General features: G+C 39.7%; 1 protein-coding gene, 1 long non-coding RNA gene and 1 pseudogene across 3 annotated transcripts in view; 2 read left to right on the top strand and 1 right to left on the bottom strand.

Annotated features, from left to right (window-relative positions):
• Window positions 1-1,020: 1,020 nt before the first annotated feature.
• The window catches only part of NTN4 (netrin 4), a 129,954-nt gene continuing 110,733 nt past the window's right edge, over window positions 1,021-20,241 (bottom strand). For both annotated transcript variants that reach the window (XM_032170938.2, XM_032170939.2), the window contains exons 8-10: window positions 13,526-13,594; window positions 9,204-9,374; window positions 1,021-2,446 (exon numbers count right to left, since the gene is read on the bottom strand). In XM_032170938.2, coding sequence (XP_032026829.1) covers window positions 2,310-2,446; window positions 9,204-9,374; window positions 13,526-13,594 — 377 coding nt within the window. In that variant the 3' untranslated portion in view covers window positions 1,021-2,309. The remainder of the gene's footprint in view (window positions 2,447-9,203; window positions 9,375-13,525; window positions 13,595-20,241) is intronic.
• On the top strand, window positions 2,524-13,827 carry LOC131380797 (uncharacterized). Its single transcript, XR_009209007.1, has 3 exons — window positions 2,524-4,805; window positions 9,077-9,170; window positions 13,549-13,827. It is a non-coding gene; the product is annotated as an uncharacterized LOC131380797 (long non-coding RNA).
• On the top strand, window positions 15,749-16,656 carry LOC116479117 (phosphoglycerate mutase 1-like; annotated as a pseudogene).

Raw genomic sequence — 20,241 nt, forward strand, 5'->3', positions numbered from 1 at the left:
CTGCAATTTTTTTAACTTAATTTTTTTGGACTTTTTTCTACTCTTTTTAAAAAATGTCTACTCTTTGGCCAGGCATGGTGGCTCATGCCTGTAATCATTTTGGGAGGCCCAGACGGGCGGATCACGAGGTCAGGAGATTGAGACCATCCTGGCTAACACGGTGAAACCCTGTCTCTACCAAAAATACAAAAAATAGCCGGGAGTGTTGGCGGGCGCCTGTAGTCCCAGCTACTCGGGAGGCTGAGGCAGGAGAATGTCGTGAACCCGGCAGGCGGAGCTTGCAGTGAGCCGAGATCGTGCCACTGCACTCCAGCCTGGGGGACAGAGCGAGACTCCCTCTCAAAAAACAAACAAAAAAAAAAAGAAAGAAAAAATTTCTACTCTTTTTAAAGTGGGTATTTGTTATTTTAAACAAAGTGAAATGGAAAATTCTGTATCTGATGTATTTAAAATATTTTTTTTTGGCATGCTATACTTACCAACATGTTTTTTAAGTTGCTTCTAAATGATAACCATACTAGATAGTGGTCCACCTACCAGGATAAGATAGGATAGGTAAGAAGCTAAGAGACATGCTCCAGGTGAAAAAGCAGATTTCATAAGACTATGTTTAGTATAATTCCAATTATATAAAACGTATATATGTATGCACATTAAACTGTCTACGTTACAGACACCAGAGTGCTAATGGCTCTTATCCCAGGATGGCTGGAGTATAAATATTTTTTCCTGTTATGCTTTTTCTGTATTTTCAACAATGAACATTTATTACTTTTTAAATTAGTTAAAATTAATGTAATATAAAAATCACAATGTATCTGATGAAAAAAGTTTGTGTCTAAAGGCTACAGAAAATAAATCCATCTGAGTTAGCTTCCACTCCATTCCAAAACCCCGGAGTAACAGAGAGGAAGTCAGGTCTTCTTTTATTTTCTTAAATTAATTAATGAATTAGATTTAAGTTCCCTCATTATGAGAAGATAATCTTTAGCATCACTGAGTTAAGAAATGAGACAAAAATCAGGAGATCGTATTCCTTTATTACATATATGAAATATAAAAACAAATTAACAAAGCAATATATATATATTTTTGTAAGTCCACAGGACTTCAGGGAAAAAAAGGTTCTGTATGTGAAATTATTCATATGGCACTGTGTTCCTGTTTTGTATATTCAAGTACAAAAGAAACTATGTATAGTGGTTATGCATGGGTACAGAAGATGAATAATAATGAAAAACTGTGATTTGTTGACTATCACATACATTGTGTTAAAAAACTGGTAAATATAATGACTATTACTGTTAAGAAAGACAAGGAGGAAAACTGTTTCAATGTTCAGGTTTAAATACTAAGCACAAAAATATAACAAATTCTGTGTCTACAATAATTTTTGAAGTGTACACAAGTGCATTGCAAATGAGCTCTTTAAAATTTAAAGTCCATTTCCCCTTTAGCCAAGCATATGTCTACATTTATGATTCCTTTCTCTTATTTTAAAGTCTCTTCCGGTTTAGTTTTTTTAAAAGTTTCATCATGGCTGTCATCTTGGAATCTAGCCTCCAGCTCGAAGCTGAGACTTCATGCATACATATTCTCCTTTCTGGTTGCATCTTCACCTAGTTTCTCCAAGTATTCAGAGTTAAATAGCACAACTTCTTTCATATGGTCACTTTTGTCCACATGTAGTGGCAACGCTGCTGCTTCGGTAGGCTGTCTCACACACCTTTTCCTTCTTTCAACAGCAGTCTCCAAACGTTCACAACACAAGTGGTAGGTAGTAAAGTGCTTTATACAAGGAAATACTATATACACATGGAGAGGTTCCATTTAACACCTACAGACCAAAGTTCATGCATAACACAGAAGAGAAGGCTCTTTTTTTAAGAAACACCTTTTCTGATTGATAGTAGGGTTGGGGATTCCTTAAAACCTCATTCATTACTTTAAGTATCATCAAACGTAAGTAACATAGCTGAAGCTGGAAGGCGTCCTTGTTAGAGGCACTGCCCTTAATGGATTACTGCTAAATATCATGCTGCTATTAAAATATTCTTAATAGTTAAGAATTTCAGAATCAGTCCCATAGAAAACAGATTATCAGTGTAGGGGTTTTCATTTCTCTTCATGAAAGAAAACTGTATTTAAACATGGGTCCAGAAGAGATAAGTTAGATGAGACCCATGCATTCAAACATTTCTATATGTTTTGGACTTTAAAAAATTCCAGTTTCCTGTCTGAGGTCTTCTTGCTCTAAAGTTTGTGTTTTGTACATAGACAAGTGCCATTATGTGCTATCCATCTTAATGCTACTTGCATTCTCTTTTTAAAATATCCATGACTTTTCTTCCAAGAGACGGTTTCCAGCGCTGGACAAAGCTTTTCATATTCACAATTAGTTTGCCTGTTCTTACATCCTCATGTCCTGCTACAAGGTATTCCAAACCTAAAAGAGAACAAAATTAGGGGCTATATAGTATCATACTCTGTTGAAGGGAGAGATGTGACTCCAGCAGGTTTTCTTTTGCATTTATTTTGAGACAAGTTCTTGCTCTGTTACCCAGGCTGGAGTGTAGAGGTATGCCTGGCTCACTGCAGCCTCAGGCTCCTGGGTTTAGGTAATCCTCCTTCCTCAGCCTCCCAAGTAGTTGGTACTACAGGTGTGCGCCACCACTCCCAGCTAATTTTTTCATATTTTTTGTCGAGATGGAGTTTCATCATGTTGCCCAGGCTAGTCTCGAGCTCCTGAACTCAAGCCATCTGCCCACCTCGGCCTCCCAAAGTGCTGGGATTACAGGTATGAGCCACCACGCCTGCCTGACTCCAGCAGTTTTGTATATTCAGGGTTGGAATAAGGAGTAAGAAACATTAATAGCTGCCGTTTAGTAAGCATTTACTATGCTTAGCGCATGTATGCTTTACATGTATGATCTCATTTAGCTTTGAAAATAACCCTGTGAGGTAGATATTTTTTTCTGTCTTGTTTTGCAAATGAGGAAACTGAGGCTCAGCAAGGCTAGGAAACTTGTTTGATATCTTTTTGTAAGTATAGCAGCACCTGGACTCAAACTCAGGTCATGCTGAGTCTAGAACCTTTCCTTTGTACTATACCTTGCTCTATGGCAAAGAACTGAGGGTTCTAAGGACACTTACCATACTGCCCTAGATCAGTATATCTTGGAGACTCACTGTGTATGGTAGTGTATATTAAGGAGGTTTTTTTGTTTTTGTTTTGTTTTGTTTTGTTTTTGGATGGAGTCTTGCTGTGTTGCCCAGGCTGGAGTGCAGTGGTGCCGTCTTGGCCCATTGCAACCTCTGCCTCCTGGGTTTAAGCAATTCTTGTGCCTCGGCCTCTCAAGTAGCTGGGATTGCAGGCATGCACCACCATGCCCGGCTAATTTTTGTATTTTTAGTAGAGACAGGGTTTTACCATGTTGGCCGGGCTGGTCTCGAACTCCTGACCTCAGGTGATCTGCCTGCCTCGACCTCCCAAAGTGCTGGAATTATAGGCGTGAGGCACGGTGCCCAGCCTAAGGAGGATTTTTAGAAAAGTGAAACAAGCATTTGGGAAAACATATAGGAAAGAAGCTATGAATTATAGAAAATAACACATATTCCCTATATAAAGCCTACGTGTTTTTGGAATAGGATGTTTTTTTGTCACACATTAAAAAAAAAAAAAGAAAACTAAATAAATGATAAAACTTGCCTAGATCATGTGATGACCTTGTATTCAAAATTCCTTTCAAGCTTTAGATAACAAATGTTAGCTAATACATCCAAGAAATGAAAGGACAGTCTCATTACCTATAGATTATTAAAAAGAAATACAATAATTGCCCTTAGTTAATGTTTGTAATAATGTAGATTTTGGTATTTAGAAACAATTTTTAAAAATTATAGGATAGATAAAATAATTATGTTTATAAAATAAAAACTTTCCAATATAAAATAGAGACATACTTTTAAAAACTAAATGAAGTCAATGCTGGATGCTAAAATTCAACTGAAAATATCATTCATCGCTCGTTTTTCACTGAAATGACTGAGAAAAAAATGTCATCCAAGTAGTAATGAACACCTGTAACAACCATACAGGCTTCTTGGAAAATGGCTTATTCCAGATTCAGGGTAGGAAGTTGAGCATGGGACATCTTACTGTGTTAAAAAATAAGAAAGCTTTCAAAGATGAATGTGTGTCTTTTTAAAAGGACACAGCAGCTAGCAGGAAGGGGTTATAACTTGTCAAAGTTGTGATAAGTTGAGCACCAAGAAACATAATAATTGTGTTTATGAAAACACATTAAATCCATAGAAATCCATAATTCCAAAATGACACTAAAAAATGAAAAAGCTAGAGAAAATTTAACTTGTCATCTTTAGAGGTAGCTGTTAAAACCATTTCTTACTTTGAAAATTAGAAATTAAAGGGAAAGAACGTAACATTTATCCCGTCTTTACAATAAGAACTGTATTTCATGATAATCTAGTTACCCAGCTTGGGAGAGAAAGCCCTCTTACAGAAGAACGCCAGCTAACAAGAGAAGAGAATTCAAAAGAATTAGAAAACCATCATTTCTCAGACTCTAATGAAATTATTGATTCAGGCAAGGATTATCAATTGGCGATAAAGTCATTAAATGAATGGTTAATGGAAAGCTGGATGCTTGTAGAATGCTACATAATATCACACTCATTCTTTTCTATCTCTAAAGGTAAAACAAAACTTTGGCAATGGAGAGATCAGACTGCCTTCATTGGAATCCAAAGGTCAAGCTTAGAGACACTGATGGGAGGTTATCCAGGTACCATGTGCATTTGACATGATTCAACATGAAGCACACAATGATCTCTATAATGGACTGTAGCCAAAATGTTTGTCTTGAATCAATCAAGCCTTTCTTTAGAGATTACAGGAGATAGAAGAGATAGAGGAACAAGCTAAACACCACCATAAATGAACCATGTTGATGGTCAGATAATGGATAGGGCATCTGACCTGGTTTCCTCAACAAGTCATAAAAAAGAAACTGTGCTAGACTAAAAGAGACTTGAGGGACTGAAAAACTAGATATAATGTGTGATCCTGGATTGAATACTGGCAAGGACAAATCAGCTCTAAGAGGACATTTTGGGATCAGTTGGGAAATAGAAACATGACCTGAGTATTAGATAATATGAAAATCAACTGAAATTGAAGGTAAAGCTTGTTAACAGAATAATGCAGGCTACAGAATGGAGCATACACTATGATATCATTTTGGTTAAAAAATATAATACATACACACAGAGGAAGATTGGAAAGGATTTGCCTAAGCTCTTAACAGAGATGATCTCTGGGTTCCGTTCTTCCTTTTCCTTTCTTTTTTTTTTTGACAGGGTCTCACTCTGTCACCCAGGCTGACGTGCAGTGGCACCATCTCAACTCTGTAGCCTCCGTCTCCCTAGGCTCAGGTAATCCTCCCACCTATGCCTTCTGAGTAGCTGGGACAACAGGCTCATGCCACCAGACCTGGCTAATTTTTGTATTTTCTGTTAGAGCTGGGGTTTCACCATGTTGCCCAGGCTGCCCTCGAACTCCTAGGCTCAGGCGATCCACCCACCTCAACCTCCCAAAGTGCTGGGCTTATAGATGTGAGCCACAGCACCCTGCTAAAAGATTATTAAAAGAAACTCATCCTAAACGTTAAAAAAAAAGCTATTATGGTGTTTTCAGAAAAAGAGAAAAAGGAAAATAATGACAGAGAGGTTTCAAACACTGGAGAGTACGATGTAAAATGAATGAAAAGGCATTTAAATTATAAAAGACAACCTTCTGCATGAAAAAGAATCTCAATATTTAATTAACAGACTAGTTAAAAATATAATAGCCTTAAAATTGTTTGTATAATGTCTAAAATAATAAACCCCTCATTTAAAAATACAATAATCAATTTTTTTTTTCTTTGAGACGGAGTCTCGCTCTGTCGCCCAGGCTGGAGTGCAGTGGCGCGATCTCGGCTCACTGCAAGCTCCGCCTCCCGGGTTCACGCCATTCTCCTGCCTCAGCCTCTCTGAGTAGCTGGGACTACAGGCGCCCGCCACCACGCCCGGCTAATTTTTTGTATTTTTAGTAGAGACGGGGTTTCACCGTGGTCTCGATCTCCTGACCTCGTGATCCGCCCGCCTCGGCCTCCCAAAGTGCTGGGATTACAAGCGTGAGCCACCGCGCCCGGCCAATAATCAATTTTTAAGAAACTTCAAAGTTAGGGCTGGATGCAGTGACTCTCGCCTGTAATCCCAGTGCTTTGGGAGGCCGAGGTGGGAGGACTGCTTGAGGCCAGGAGTTTGAGACCAGTTTGAGACCATAGCAAGACCCTGTCTACAAAAACACAAACAAAAATTAGCTGGGTTTGGTGGCACGTCTGTAGTCCTAGCTACTCAAGAGGCTGAGGCGGGAGGATTGCTTGAGCCTGGGAGGTCAAGGCTGCAGTGAGCAGTGATAGTACCATCACTCTAGCCTGGGCAACAGAGCAGAGAACCCTGTCTTTAAAAAAAGAAAAAAAAGAAATCAATCTCAGGGTTAAGTCTAGTATTTTTACGTGAATTTACTTTGAAACTACAAATAGAATAAACAGGAATTTACCATTAAAGTATAAATATAAGTTAAATTGATAAAAACAATAGTGAATAAAACCACAAATTATGAAGCAGCATCACACCAAAAACAAACGTGCAAAACAATGTTCTTTTACACCTCTTATTAGCATTTATATTTTATTTTCCTAGCTCTAGGGTTTTGACATCTACTTTGCTACACATTTGAGAACACGAAGTTTATTTTGTATCCATAGAAAAAGAAAATACAATACTTTAGTGCTAGTTTTGGTGTTCTAAAATATATGACTGATGAATGAGTAAATGTATGCATGAATTAAGAATGAATGAATATGCAGGAATACCCAATAGGATTGTTTCTTTTCCAAAGTAGCCAAGGAAGCAGGTTGGCGTGTAAGGTTTCAGTTTTCTTATCAGCTTTCTTTGGCCTTAGCTGTTGAACTTGTGAAAATGGAAAAACAAAGTAAAATGAAAGAGTGTCTGGTTTTGCTTTGGCAAGTTCCAGTCTTTTCTTCAAAGCAAGTAAACATGTTTTCAAGAATTCTTTGAATAATTGCGCTTATGTTTTCAGTTGTGATGAACTCAGTTGATTCTTTGACTTGGCTTGGCAGAAACCTGATTAGGAAGTATAGTTCACTTCCTGGAGGGTGGCTCACATGGTCAAAGCTTTTGTTTTTAATGTCTCACTAAACTGGGCAGACTTTTTTTTTTCTTTTGCCAAGACGGTAGGAAAGCTCTTATAAGAGATGCCTCTGAGCACAAATCACTGGGAAATAGAACTTACATGAATTCGTTTCAGTTCCTGTATTCAAAGCCCAGGATTCTTATTACTTCAATTTGTTCTTTGGAATTTTATTTATGTATTTTTAATTTCTTTTGAGATAGGGTCTTGCTCTGTTTGTCCAGGCTGGAGTAGAGTGGCTCAATCATGGCTCACTGCAGCTTTGACCTCCCGGGCTCAAGTGATCCTCCTACCTCAGCCTTCCAAGTAGTTGGGACTACAGGAATGTGCCACCACACCCAGCTAATTTTTAAAAAGTTTTTTTGTAGATACTGGGTCTCACTATGTTGCCCAGACTGGTCTTGAACTCCTGGGCTCAAGCTGTCCTCCCACCTTGGCCTCCTAAAGTGCTGAAATTACAGGCATGAACCACCATGCCCAGTCTATTTATTTATTTATTTATATAATTTAAAACATTATTTTTCACAGTTTCCTTATTAAAATCTAAATTAATTTAAATATATTATTGAAAGGGTAAAAAAGGATGTGAGAGATTGGTCAACACTTGGCCAAAATCAAAAGTTCTGTATCAATGTTGAGTCTGTTTAGACTGAGGGGATATTTTATTGTTAGTTTATGCTCTCTTTCTCTTTCTCTCTCAGTTATCTGTTTCTCTCAAATTTATTAATCAAAGACCAAAAAATACTTTTTTTCTTTTTTTTTTTTTTTTTGAGATGGAGTCTTGCTCTGTCACCCAGGCTGGAGTGCAGTGGCGCGATCTCAGCTCACTGCAACCTCTGCCTCCTGGGTTCAAGTGATTCTCCTGCCTCAGCCTCCTGGGTAGCTGGGGCTATAGGCCCGTACCACCACACTGGGCTAATTTTTGTAATTTTAGTAGAGGTGGGGTTTCACTATGTCGGCCAGGCTGGGCGCAAAAGACTTCTTATTAACGTAACATTGGGTTTATATGGGGAAGGAATTAGACCAAGAACATAAATAATGCACCTGTTTCATCAGTGCCACTAAGACACAGATTACAATCACACAAGCAGGCAGATGCAGAGGATTTTTTGAATTATGATTTGTTTTATTAGAACCTGCTAAGTATTATGTTACCATTATCTGGGTACTAATGGTAGGTATTGAAGATACTATGATCAAAAGCCTAAATCCCATCTTCAAATTTGATGAGGGAGACAGAGAAATAAGCAGCTTATAACCCAGGATAACCATGGGCTTGGGTTAAGAACCCTTGTGCTTATTTATTTGTCTTCACTTCTGCTGTAACATTTAAAGGTGCAAATCAAATTTCTCTCCATTTCAAGTTGCTCTAAAATCCTACAGTTTTTGTTTTGTTTATTTCTGCTGTTTCTAATTTGAAACCAGAAATATCATTTCATGAAAAACAAGATGATGAGAACTTGAGAGCTGTTTTCTCTCCAGGAGAAACAGATGCTTTTCAAGCAATAGTCGAAATGAATTCAATATTATTTCCACAGATGGAATTTTGCATTTGAACTTCCTTTGGGAACAGGTTCTACTGTAATAGGACCTAGCTTTCAGATAAAGAGTAAATGGCAGATAAATTCATGAAAGTGCTTTCTATGCAACTGGCACCTGGAACCAATCTGAGCCTCCTCTTTTAGGATAGAGAGTATTACATTTCTGGATTTTAAAATATTAAACTTTTATAGAGCACATGGAAGAGAAATAATTTTTCGATGTGAGTTCAAAGAATTCCATTTGGATTTTCCACAGGAGTCAGATGGTGAAAAGGAGAGATGTTCTTGCTGAGTTTGTTTATGTTGTGCTTCAGAGGATGTAAGACAAGTAGCAAATCAGCAAAGACAAGGTAGGTACTAAGATAGGAAAGTCTAATACTCACCAGGATTGAGGATTGGACAAGTGCATCCTCTGTCCGTCCATGATTCTGGATATAATGTTCGCTTTCCTCGGAAAATCTTCAGTTTGGTAGATTTTAAGACCTTTTTAATCTTCACATTGACCTCAACATGAGTACCTTTATCATGAGCTGATAAAATCTTTATTTTTAGCACTGTTAACAACACAGAAGTCAAAACACATAGAATTTCCTATTATCATTTGAAGTTTGAACAACACTTAAATATGCATTTCAGAATGTGATGGAAAGGTGAATTGATGATGAGGATGTGAAAATTTGCTTTAAAAATCATTAGGCATTAAACTTGGATGGAGTTAGAAGCCATTATTCTAAGGAAAGTAACTCAGGATTGGAAAACCAAACCTTATTATGTTCTCACTTATAAGTGGGAGCTAAGACCTAAGAATGATATAACATTTAGTTTGGGGACTCGGGGAAGGGTGAGAGGGGGTGAGGGATAAAAAAACTACACATTATACTGCTTGGATGATGGGTGCACTAAAATCTCAGAAATCACCACTAAAGAACTTATCCATGCAACCAAAAACCACCTGTTCCCCAAAACTATTGAAATAAAATAAAAATACTAAATTAAAAAAAATCATAGGCTCATTCAGTTTTGCACTGGCTTTATCTCATTTATCTATATTAACTATATTCTTATTTGTTAGGCAATTTCAAATGTGACTCCCTCCAATATCATTATCCTAAGAGAATATCAACCATTTGCCTATTGCAATTATAATCTTAAATACATTCAGCTACCACATCTAAACAGAGAGGAAACATAGGAAGTAGAATTATCCTGGCTTTTATTTAGGTTCTGACTATATTATGCTTTTGTGGCTAATTGTGTTTAATGTTATGATAGAGAGCAAAATGCTACTGCTAGAATACATTTTGTATATTCTAAAGAGATTAAATAATATGATTGACTACTTAATATTCTTCTCCTGGCATAAAATGCAAGGTGACTGGAGTTAGGGAAGCTGTCCCTTAATGGGTGTCCAACCTCTTGACTTCCCTGGGCCACACTGGACCAAATATAAGGTACACTAACACTAATGATAGCTGATGAACTGAAAAAAAAAGTCTGTGCATAATTTTTGTGATATCCGCCACCACAGATAAACCAAAAAGTCTTCACATTCAAAGGGCTGGACACCCATGCATGACGATGGAGCTCCAGTATTCTGTATGACTCATGATTCTATTACGCCCTCCCATTGATGAAATTGATATGGCTGGGGATTAACTAATGGAATAATTTGGGGTCAGAAAGAAAGTAAAGCTAAAAATCACTGAGCTACTCAGGAACACTAGGGAACATAGAGAAGTTCTTTTTATTTTTTTTGAGATAGAGTCTTGCTCTGTCATCCAGGCTGGAGTACAATGGTGCGATCTTGGCTCACTGCAACCTCCGCCTCCGAGGTTCAAGCAATTCTTCCTGCCTCAGCCTCCCGAGTAGCTGGGATTACAGGCCACCATGCCCGGCTAATTTTCATATATATATATTTTTTCACAGGGAAGTTCTTATCGGCCTATCCACATCTCCACGGAAGAGTGTGTGTAATGAGAGCACTCTATCTTGGCTGGTCTCATACTCTGCGAATACAGCGTCAGACAGCTATCTTTATGGAGTCATCACATTTTAGACTTCTAAGGGGTCTTAAAAGCTCACGTATTGTATACATGAGGAAGCAAGTTTTAAGAAATTAAGGCCAGGTGCAGTGGCTCACGCCTGTAATCCCAGCACTTTGGGAGGCTGAGGTGGGTAGATCACCTGAGGTCAGGAGTTTGAGACCAGCCTGGCCAACATACAGTGAAATCCCGTCTCTACTAAAAAATACAAAAAAATTTAGCTGGGCGTGGTGGTGCATGCTTGTAGTCCCAGCGACTTGGGAAGCTGAGCCAGGAGAAATGCTTGAAACCGGGAGGCAGAGGTTGCAGTGAGTCCAGATCACACCACTGTACTCCAGCCTGGGTGACAGGGCAAAACTCCATCTCTCAAAAATAAATAAATAAATAAAACAAATAAAGTGAACCGTTCAAGTTCACATAACTGGTTGGCTAGAGGTAGAGTTTGGGCTGGAACCCTGATGAGATAAATGCATGAAGGACAGGGAGCATAACGCCTGGCGTGTGGCTAACGCTCAGTAAATGTTCGCTATTATTATTCCACTAGACTTGTAAGCTCAAAGAGAGCAGGGACCTTGTCTGTCACTTCTATTGCTCAATAGATAACTTGCTAAAGGAGTAAGCCAGTAAGTGTTTTTTTTTTTTTTTCTCTATTAAGCCAGAGAATGGGGAGGAGGAAACCAATTTTTTCCAAGTCTGTAGCAGTTTTGCACTTAATAAGACCAAGATGTTTCATCACATTAAGAGCGTTCAAATTCTTCTTAAGTAGAAAATTAATGCAGTTGTATTAAAAGATTGGTTATTTGTAAATTCAGAGAGCTACCAAGTTGATGTGATAAGGAAAACCAGTTGATATTTTCGCTGAATGAACTGACTTTGAACTAAATTATCATATTCTTTGCTCTTAATAGTCAATGCCATTCCCTCTAAACTGCCTTTCCTTTACTGAGCGCTGTACATTTCAAAAGTTTTCTTCTATTATTTAGCCAAGTTAGAAAGTAGAGAGGGAAGTGTGCATGTAATTTTAGATAAGATTCATGGGTTTTTACCACTTATTTACTTTTTAAAATCTTATATGAGATTAGAGACAATGTTATCCAGAACCTAAATACTTGGTTTCATAAATCATGACTTAAAAATTTCTCCTCATTGTAGTGTATATTTCAGGCCATATATATTATAGATCAATAAAAAGTCTCAGGCTGGGTGTGGTGGCTCATGCCTGTCATCCCAGCACTTTGGGAGGCCGAGGCAGGCAGATCATTTGAGGTCAGAAGTCCAAAACCAGCCTGGCCAACATGGTGAAACCCCATCTCTGCTAAAAATACAAAAATTAGGCCAGGCGCAGTGGCTCACGCCTGTAATCCCAGCACTTTGGGAGGCTGAGGCAGGCGGATCATGAGGTCAGGAGTTCGAGACCAGCCTGACCAAGATGGTAAAACTCTGTCTCTACTAAAAATACAAAAATTAGCCGGGCATGGTGGTACATGCCTGTAGTTCCAGCTACTTGGGAGGCTGAGGCAGGAGAATTGCTTGAACACGGGAGGTGGAGGTTGCAATGAGGCAAGATTGCATCATTGCACTCCAGCCTAGGTGACACAGTGAGACTCCATCTCAAAAAAAAAAGAAAAAAAGAAAAAAAAAATTAGCTGGGCGTGGTGGCATATGCTTGCAATCCCAGCTATTCAGGTGGTTGAGGTATAAGAATCACTTGAACCCAGAAGGGGGAGGTTGTAGTGAGTCTAGATTGTGCCATTGCACTCTAGCCTGGGCAACAAAGTGAGACTCTGTCTTAAAAAAAAAAAAAAAAGTCTCAGACACTGGGCAAGAATGTGTTGGCAAGATATGATATCTTAATATATTTAATAGTAAATATAAAGACATTTGAAGATAGTAACAGTCTTTACTTAGGCAGTGCCATTTCCCTTTTTGTACAGGATGTATTTTCCTGTTATTTGAAAGATAGGGGTGTCTAGCGTATACAGAGAGGGTGGGGAAGAGACCCAGGTGGACAGCTGGTCTCAGTGCCTCACAAATAAAACATCGTCTCCCTCCCCCTACCATTTACCGAGCATCGAATATGTGCCAGGTAATGTGCTGCATGCTTTTCAAACATCTCATTCCACGAGGAAGGTGGCATGATCCCTATTTTACAGATGAGGAAACAAGTTTGGAGAGGTTAAGTCTCCCACCCAATAAGCCAGAAATCAGACTCACATAGGTCTGAGTCCAAAGCCTGTGCTCTCAACCATAGTGAAATGCTGCCTTAAACTGATTTCTACTCAGTATTACTGCATGACAAACGAGCACAAGAGTCACTGAAGTGGCTAGAAATGTCCCTTTTGGATGAATAAGGCAAGAAGTATCCACGAGAAAGGATTTCATATCATGAGTTCTTCTTTCTGCTCTCTGCCTCTTTTTCTTATGGTATAATAACTCTACCTTTGCTCTACAAGCATCCTGCCCTCCCTGAGACATCCATCACCATCTACGTCAGGAAAATCTAGCTCAAGACCACAACACTGTGTTTAGTGTTATTATGTAAGACTAATGCTTTGTGCTTTCATTTATACACAATGTCATCAGTCAGGCCTCCCATTTTCTTAAAAATTCTCTGAACTTAGTGTGAATAGGTTCTCAGAAGCATTTAAGGATTTCAGACTCACCATATGAATATTTCATTCCACAGAATGCCTTGGCATTTCCTAATATCTGTTCCTTACATTCGCATTTACCTACGGAAAGTAAATTAGAAATGGTGTTGGTTATTAGAAAAACAAAGAAAGAAAAAATAAGAGATCAGCAAGTGCATCCAGATAACACATCCCTTAAGCCTTGAGTGATACGTACAACGTAATCTGTAAGTACCGAGGAACCACGAAAGTCATTCAAAAGAAATAGAGTCTCTTTCTAAATTAGTTATCTTCCAATAAAGTATTCATCCAAGAGAAATACAGAAGGTAGAAACAGTGATATATTTCAATGCTTGTAATTGATGTTGTGATAAATACAGTCTAGTATTAATATTCCATGCTAATAGGAAGGAAAAACTGAATGGAAAACAATTGTCTTTCTGCAGTTAATGTTCACCACAACAAAAGTGAAATTAAATAAACTGATTGGGCAGTCCCTTGAAGGTAATGTCGTCCAATTTTTTTGTTGTTATCCATTTTAAAAGTATTTATTGAGCACCTTTGGTATGCAAGGCATGGTGCTTCACACTTCAGCACCATAAAGATAAGCAAGATACAATTCTTGCCTTAAGGCTTGCAATTCAGTAAGGTGAAGAAACCAAGTGTATAAAAAGTGATAAAGTGAGAAGTGGTCTGGGAGAAGTACAATATACTTGGGTGGAAGAGTCAAATATGTCTGGGAAGACAGGAAAAACTTCTTGGATCAAGAAGGATTTAAAAGGGACTTTGAAGAATAAGTAGAATATTTTCTCCCAATAGTTTAAATTATATATTGCCACTATTACATGAGAGAGATTTGCCAGGCCTTGTGGAAGACTTTCAAAATGCCTTTGTGCATAGTTTATTTTATGTATGTATGTATGTATGTATGTATGTATGTATGTATATATTTATTTATTTATCTATCGAGATGGAGTCTCGTTCTGTCACCCAAGCTGGAGTGCAGTGGCATGATCTCAGCTCATTGCAACCTCTGTCTCCCAGGTTCGAGCAATTCTCCTGTCTCAGCTTCTGGAGTAGCTGGGACTACAGGTGCACACCACCATACCTGGCTAATTTTTATATTTTTAGTAGAGATGGGGTTTCACCATATTGGTCAGGCTGGTCTCGAACTCCTGACCTCAGATGATCCACTTGCCTCAGCCTCCGAAAGTGCTGGGATTATAGGTGTGAGCCATCGCACGTGGCCTGTACATAGTTTATATGTAGCAGGGGACCTCAAACCCCTGGCCGTGGACTGGTACTGGTTTGTGGCCTGTTAGGAACCAGGTGACACAGTAGGAGGTGAGCAGCTGGAGCGTGAGCTGATTTTCATCTGTATTTACAGCCACTTCTCATCACTCAAATTACCGCCTGAGCTCCGCCTCCTGTTAGATCAGCAGCGGCATTAGATGCTCATAAAAGTGCCCACCCTACTGTGAACTGTGCATATGAGGGCTCTAGGTTGTGCTCTCCTTATGAGAATCTAATGCCTGATGGTCTGAGGTGGAACAGCTTCATCCTGAAACCATTCCCCTGCCCCTGCCATCCATGGAAAAATTGTCTTCCATGAAACCGCTCCCTGGTGCCCAGAAGGTTGGGGACCACAGATATATAGCATTCTCATACTCATTTATACATTCATTTCTTCTCTAGACTGTGTCCCTTCAAGACAATGGCTATATCTTATCAACTTTACATTTCTGGAGCCTAGCATGGATAGGATTTTCACTCACTGATTTAACAATTAGATATGCTTTTTCCCCTTTCCACTCTCCTCCTGCTCTCATGCACTGCATTTCAAAGGCATTGAGTGGTCATAACAGCAGCTAGTGCTTACCGAGGAGCACTTACTGTATATCAGGCGGTTTTAAGCATTTTACATTAATTTACTCATTTAATATTCTCATAGGTAGAAATCTGGTAGGATTATAGAGATAAAAGGGTGAGCAGCCAGGTGTGGTGACTCATGCTTGTAATCCCAGCACTCTGGGAGGTCGATATGGGTGGACTGCTTGAGCCCAGGAGTCTAAGACCAGACTAGGTAACGTAGTAAGACATTGTCTCTATAATAAAGATTAAAAATTGTCGAGCACGCAGGCGCAGTGGTCGGGTTGCGGGGGCGGGGGGAGGGGGGGAAGGGAAGGGGGGCAGGGGGCGGGCTGTGACTCTGGAATCTGTGAACCCCAGCCGGCACCGCCTCCCAAGCCCGCCGCCATGGCCGCCTACAAACTGGTGCTGATCCAGCATGGCGAGAGCGCATGGAACCTGGAGATCCACTTCAGCAGCTGGTACGACTCCGACCTGAACCCGGCGGGCCACCAGGAGGTGAAGCGCAGGCGGGTAGGCGCTGCTAGATGTTGGCTATGAGTTTGACATCTGCTTCACCTCAGTGCAGAAGAGAGCGACCCGGACCCTCTGGACAGTGCTAGATGCCATTGATCAGATGTGGCCCACCTGTAATGAGGACTTGGCGCCTCAGTGAGCGGCACCATGGGGGTCTGACCGATCTCAGTAAAGCAGAAACTGCTGCAAAGCATGGTGAGGCCCAGGTGAAGATCTGGAGGTGCTCCTGTGATGTCCCACCACCTCTGCTGGAGCCTCAGCAACATCAGTAAGGATCGCAGGTATGCAGACCTCACAGATGATCAGCCATCCTCCTGTGAGAGTCTGAAGGACACTATTGCCAGAGCTCTGTCCTTTTGGAATAAAGAAATAGTTCCCAGATGAAGGAAGGGAAAGGGGTGCTGATTGCAGCCCATGGCAACAGCCTCCGGGGCGTTGTCAAGCATCTGGAAGGTCTCTCTGAAGAGGCTATCATGGAACTGAACCTGCTGACTGGTATTCCCATTGTCTGTGAATTGGACAAGAGCTCGAAGCCCATCAGGTGCATGCAGTTCCTGGGGGATGAAGGGACACTGCATAAAGCCATGGAAGCTGTGGCTGCCGAGGGCAAGGCCAAGAAGTGAAGGCCGGCAGGCAGACTACTGTCCCCAGGAGTACCCTCCTTGCCCGGCATGTCCCTCTGCCCCTCCTTTCTGCACACGCCACACTGACCACATCTGTAGGCATCTTGAGCTGTAGCTGCAGATGGGGACCAGTGGCTCCCATTTTCGTTTTAGCCATTTTTGTCTCCTGCACCCACTCCCCTCATACATTCTAGTCAGAATAGCACTTCTAGGGCACAGGTTCTCTGTCCAAGCTGTGGAAAAGCTCCCCGTGTCCAAGAGAGTTTAAAGGTAGTGACTTTGGTTTTTGCGACTGCTTTGTTTACTAAGAACTTGTGGGTCAGGAACCATGCTAAGCCACGACCAATGAGGAGAAGCAAGAGAGCCTGTCTGTCCCCAAGAGCCAGTCCTCTGCTCTTCTGTAGTCAGGCCACTGCCTGGGGGCTCTAGTCATTCCAGTGGAAGATGAATGTAACCTGCATGTTGATGTGACAGCTGTTTCCTCCCGGACCCCAGAGGATCTGGCTCTAGAAGGTTGGGATCAATCCTGAATTTAGTTTAGGTGTTGCATTTACTTTTATAAAAAAAGTATAGTATATGTAAATAATACAAAACCATAACCCTTCTGGGATCTCTCGTGGCAGTTGAAATAGTCCCACATGTGGTCATCAGAAAATAAGCCATTCCTCATGCTAATATGGGATAAGCTCCTTGACCTCGGAGGAGTAGGAGTGCTTCCTGCTGTGTGTTTTAGAATCCCTCTGCTGCCTTGTTTCATGGCAGTGAAATCCTCTTGGTCCTGTCCAAGTGTGTCTTTCACTGACCGATTTCTGAATCATGTTCTAGTTGCTCGGCCACATGGGTCCAGTGTTCATTTGAGCATAACTGTACTAAATCCTTTCTCCAGGAATGAGTATAATAAAGGAGTTATGTGCAATTTAAAAAATTAGCCTGGTGTGGTAGTATGTGCCTGTAGTCCCAGCTACTCGTGGAGGGGAGCATTGGTGGCACTGAGGTGGGAGGATTGCTTGAGCCCAGGAGGTCAAGGCTGCAGTAAGCCATGATGGCACCACTGCACCCCAGCCTGGGCAACAAAGTGAGACTCTGCCAAAAAAAAAAAGAAAAAAGTAAATAAATTGTAGTAACCTAAGTGAATAGCCTATGGCCTTTGATAATTCCACAAAGCAGAAGAGTACAGTAACTACTGTGCTATAAAACCTAATGGAACTCCAAATGGCATATACTGTTCCTCAACATAATGCTCTTCTCTTTAACCCTTCAGCCTAGAAGAGCAGACATAGGTCTATTGTTTGACGACCTTTCTTTGGCTGCTTTCCAATACTTCTTTTTCATATGCTTAGAGCTCAAACAATATTTGTTGATCAGGCTTCAGCCCAGATGTTTTCTTAAAAGAAATCTGGAAGGGAAGAAAAGCTTGTTTAGTTATACTAGGTTATTAGGACATTAAAGAAAAAAAGAGAGCATTGTTTACAGTTCTGTGGTACTAGTTAAGGCCAGTTTTGTTATTCAGGAAGTGAAATTTTACATCTGGTGTAAGAAGTGGTAGAAATTAAGAGTGTTTTGTTGTTAAAGTATATTATACTCCTAGTTGAAAGCTGTTTTTATGGAAACTTACGGGAGGTATATAGGTAGGTAGATTTTTTCAGTGCTTAGAACACTTTTGTTGAAAAAGGTGCTCAGAAGCACCATTCTATACCCAATGCAGGGAACTGAATAAAGTCTTCCTCAATCTGGCGTTCATCCAGATGAATTTCAGAGACTCTCTGGGGACATCACAGACCTAACAGCTGCTGTGGACATGACAGTCTGGAGTCACTCTGGTGCCAGCACTTTATGTGCTAGGCTGGAATGCTGCCAACTCTCTAATAACACGCATGATGGGCTTAGTGAATGTCCTATAGTCCTAAAAACTGGATTATTACAGATTTGGTTTAGCAAACTTGGAGAATTATAAAAAGTCATTGTGTGCTTAGAAAAATAGAAGAACACTTTTAAAAGTGGCTATTAAAGTTAAAATAATAAAATTCCGACTACGTAGCATTAAGGCCAAAAAATTCAGAGTAAAGACTTGTTTTCTTTTTCAAATGCTGAAAAGATAAATATGATAACTTCATATTGCCTTTTCTTTCACACCTTCTTTCCTGTTGTGATTGAAAATGAAGCCGTTAGGAAAATTATCATAAGATTATGTTAAGTGAAAAAACCATGATATAGATGGGCAAATAACCTTGTTTCTCAGATTTAGGTTCTTGATTCTTGAAGGGTCCATATGTTCTCTATGAGAAGGTTTTAAAACTGTGATTTCTTTCTGATCTAAAATGTGGACTGATGGGTGGATAGAATTTAGGTGGCAGTTATGTGAGTGCACAACTTCTAAAACTTTTCTGGATGTCTGAAAATTTTCATAATAAAATGTTGGGAAAATTATCACAGACATTCTCAATCAACACAACTTTGTGAATTCATACTTTAGCACATCCTCAGCTCCAAGCACAAAGCAATATTAGATAAAGGATGGAAAAAAAGACATAGCCTGCATCAAAAACTAGATATGTATCTCTGTGGACTAGAAATGAATGTTTTCAGTTTGTTGATACTTCTTCAATTAAAAAAATGTGAAAAAAAGAAATGAATGAATATGCATTCAGGGGATGGGGCCTGAAATAATAGGTCTTTGGGGTCTGCTTTCAGAATCAGGCAGCAGTGGTCAGGAGTTCAGATACAAAGGAGTTAATAGAACAAAAAAGAGATCACAGTCAGACTCACTTTTTAAAGACAGAGACTGGGTAAGGCTCTCCTTGCTAATGAAAGGAGGCTGGGAAAAAACAATAAACCAACCACATACACAAAACTCCAAACTATTATTCATGGCCACTTGATGAAATTCTTAAAAAGGGCTCTGCATTTCATCCAGCATCTAGTCCTGCAAATTATGTAGATAGTCCTTAAATGACCTAGAAATGAATCCAAGTTGCCCTCCTGGTTTTCAAAGAATAGATATAGTACAATGAAATTAGATTACAGATCATCAGTAAACAAATATTCTTTTTCGTTTTTTTGTTTTTGAGATGGAGTCTCCCTCTGTTACCCAGGCCGGAGTGCAATAGCCTGATCTCAGTTCACTGCAACCTCTGCCTTCCAGGTTCAAGTGATTCTCCTGCCTTAGCCTCCCAAGTAGCTGGGATTATAGGCATGTGCCACCACACCCAGCTAATTTTTTTGTATTTTTTAGTAGAGACAGGGTTTTGTCATGTTGGCCAGGCTGGTCTCGAACTCCTAACCTCAGGTGATCCACCCACTTCGGCCTCCCAAAGTGCTGGGATTGCAGGCGTGAGCCACCGTGCCCAGACCCGGGTAAAAAAAATATTCTAAAAACCCTAATGTTTGAACAATTAAATATCTTAGACAACCCAACAGATTAAAGAGAAATTCTTAATGGAAATTAGAAAAACATTAGAACTTGAATGATAATGAAGATACTACATATAAAGGCCAATAGGATCCAGCTAAAGAGATCTTATAAGGAAATGTATAACCTTAAGAGTGCTTGTTAAAAATAAGAAAGACTAAAAGTAAATGAGTTAATAATCACTGGACTCACAAAGGTAGAAAAGGAATAAAAAAGCAAACTTAAAGAAAACATAAAAAAATAAAGATAAGAGCAGAATTAGTGAAATAAAGAAAAATTAAATAGATTGGATCAAGTTAACCAAAAGTTAATCTTTGAGAAAAGCAAATTAA

Source organism: Hylobates moloch, unplaced genomic scaffold, assembly GCF_009828535.3.
Source record: "Hylobates moloch isolate HMO894 unplaced genomic scaffold, HMol_V3 SCAFFOLD_12, whole genome shotgun sequence".
Lineage (NCBI taxonomy): Eukaryota > Metazoa > Chordata > Mammalia > Primates > Hylobatidae > Hylobates > Hylobates moloch.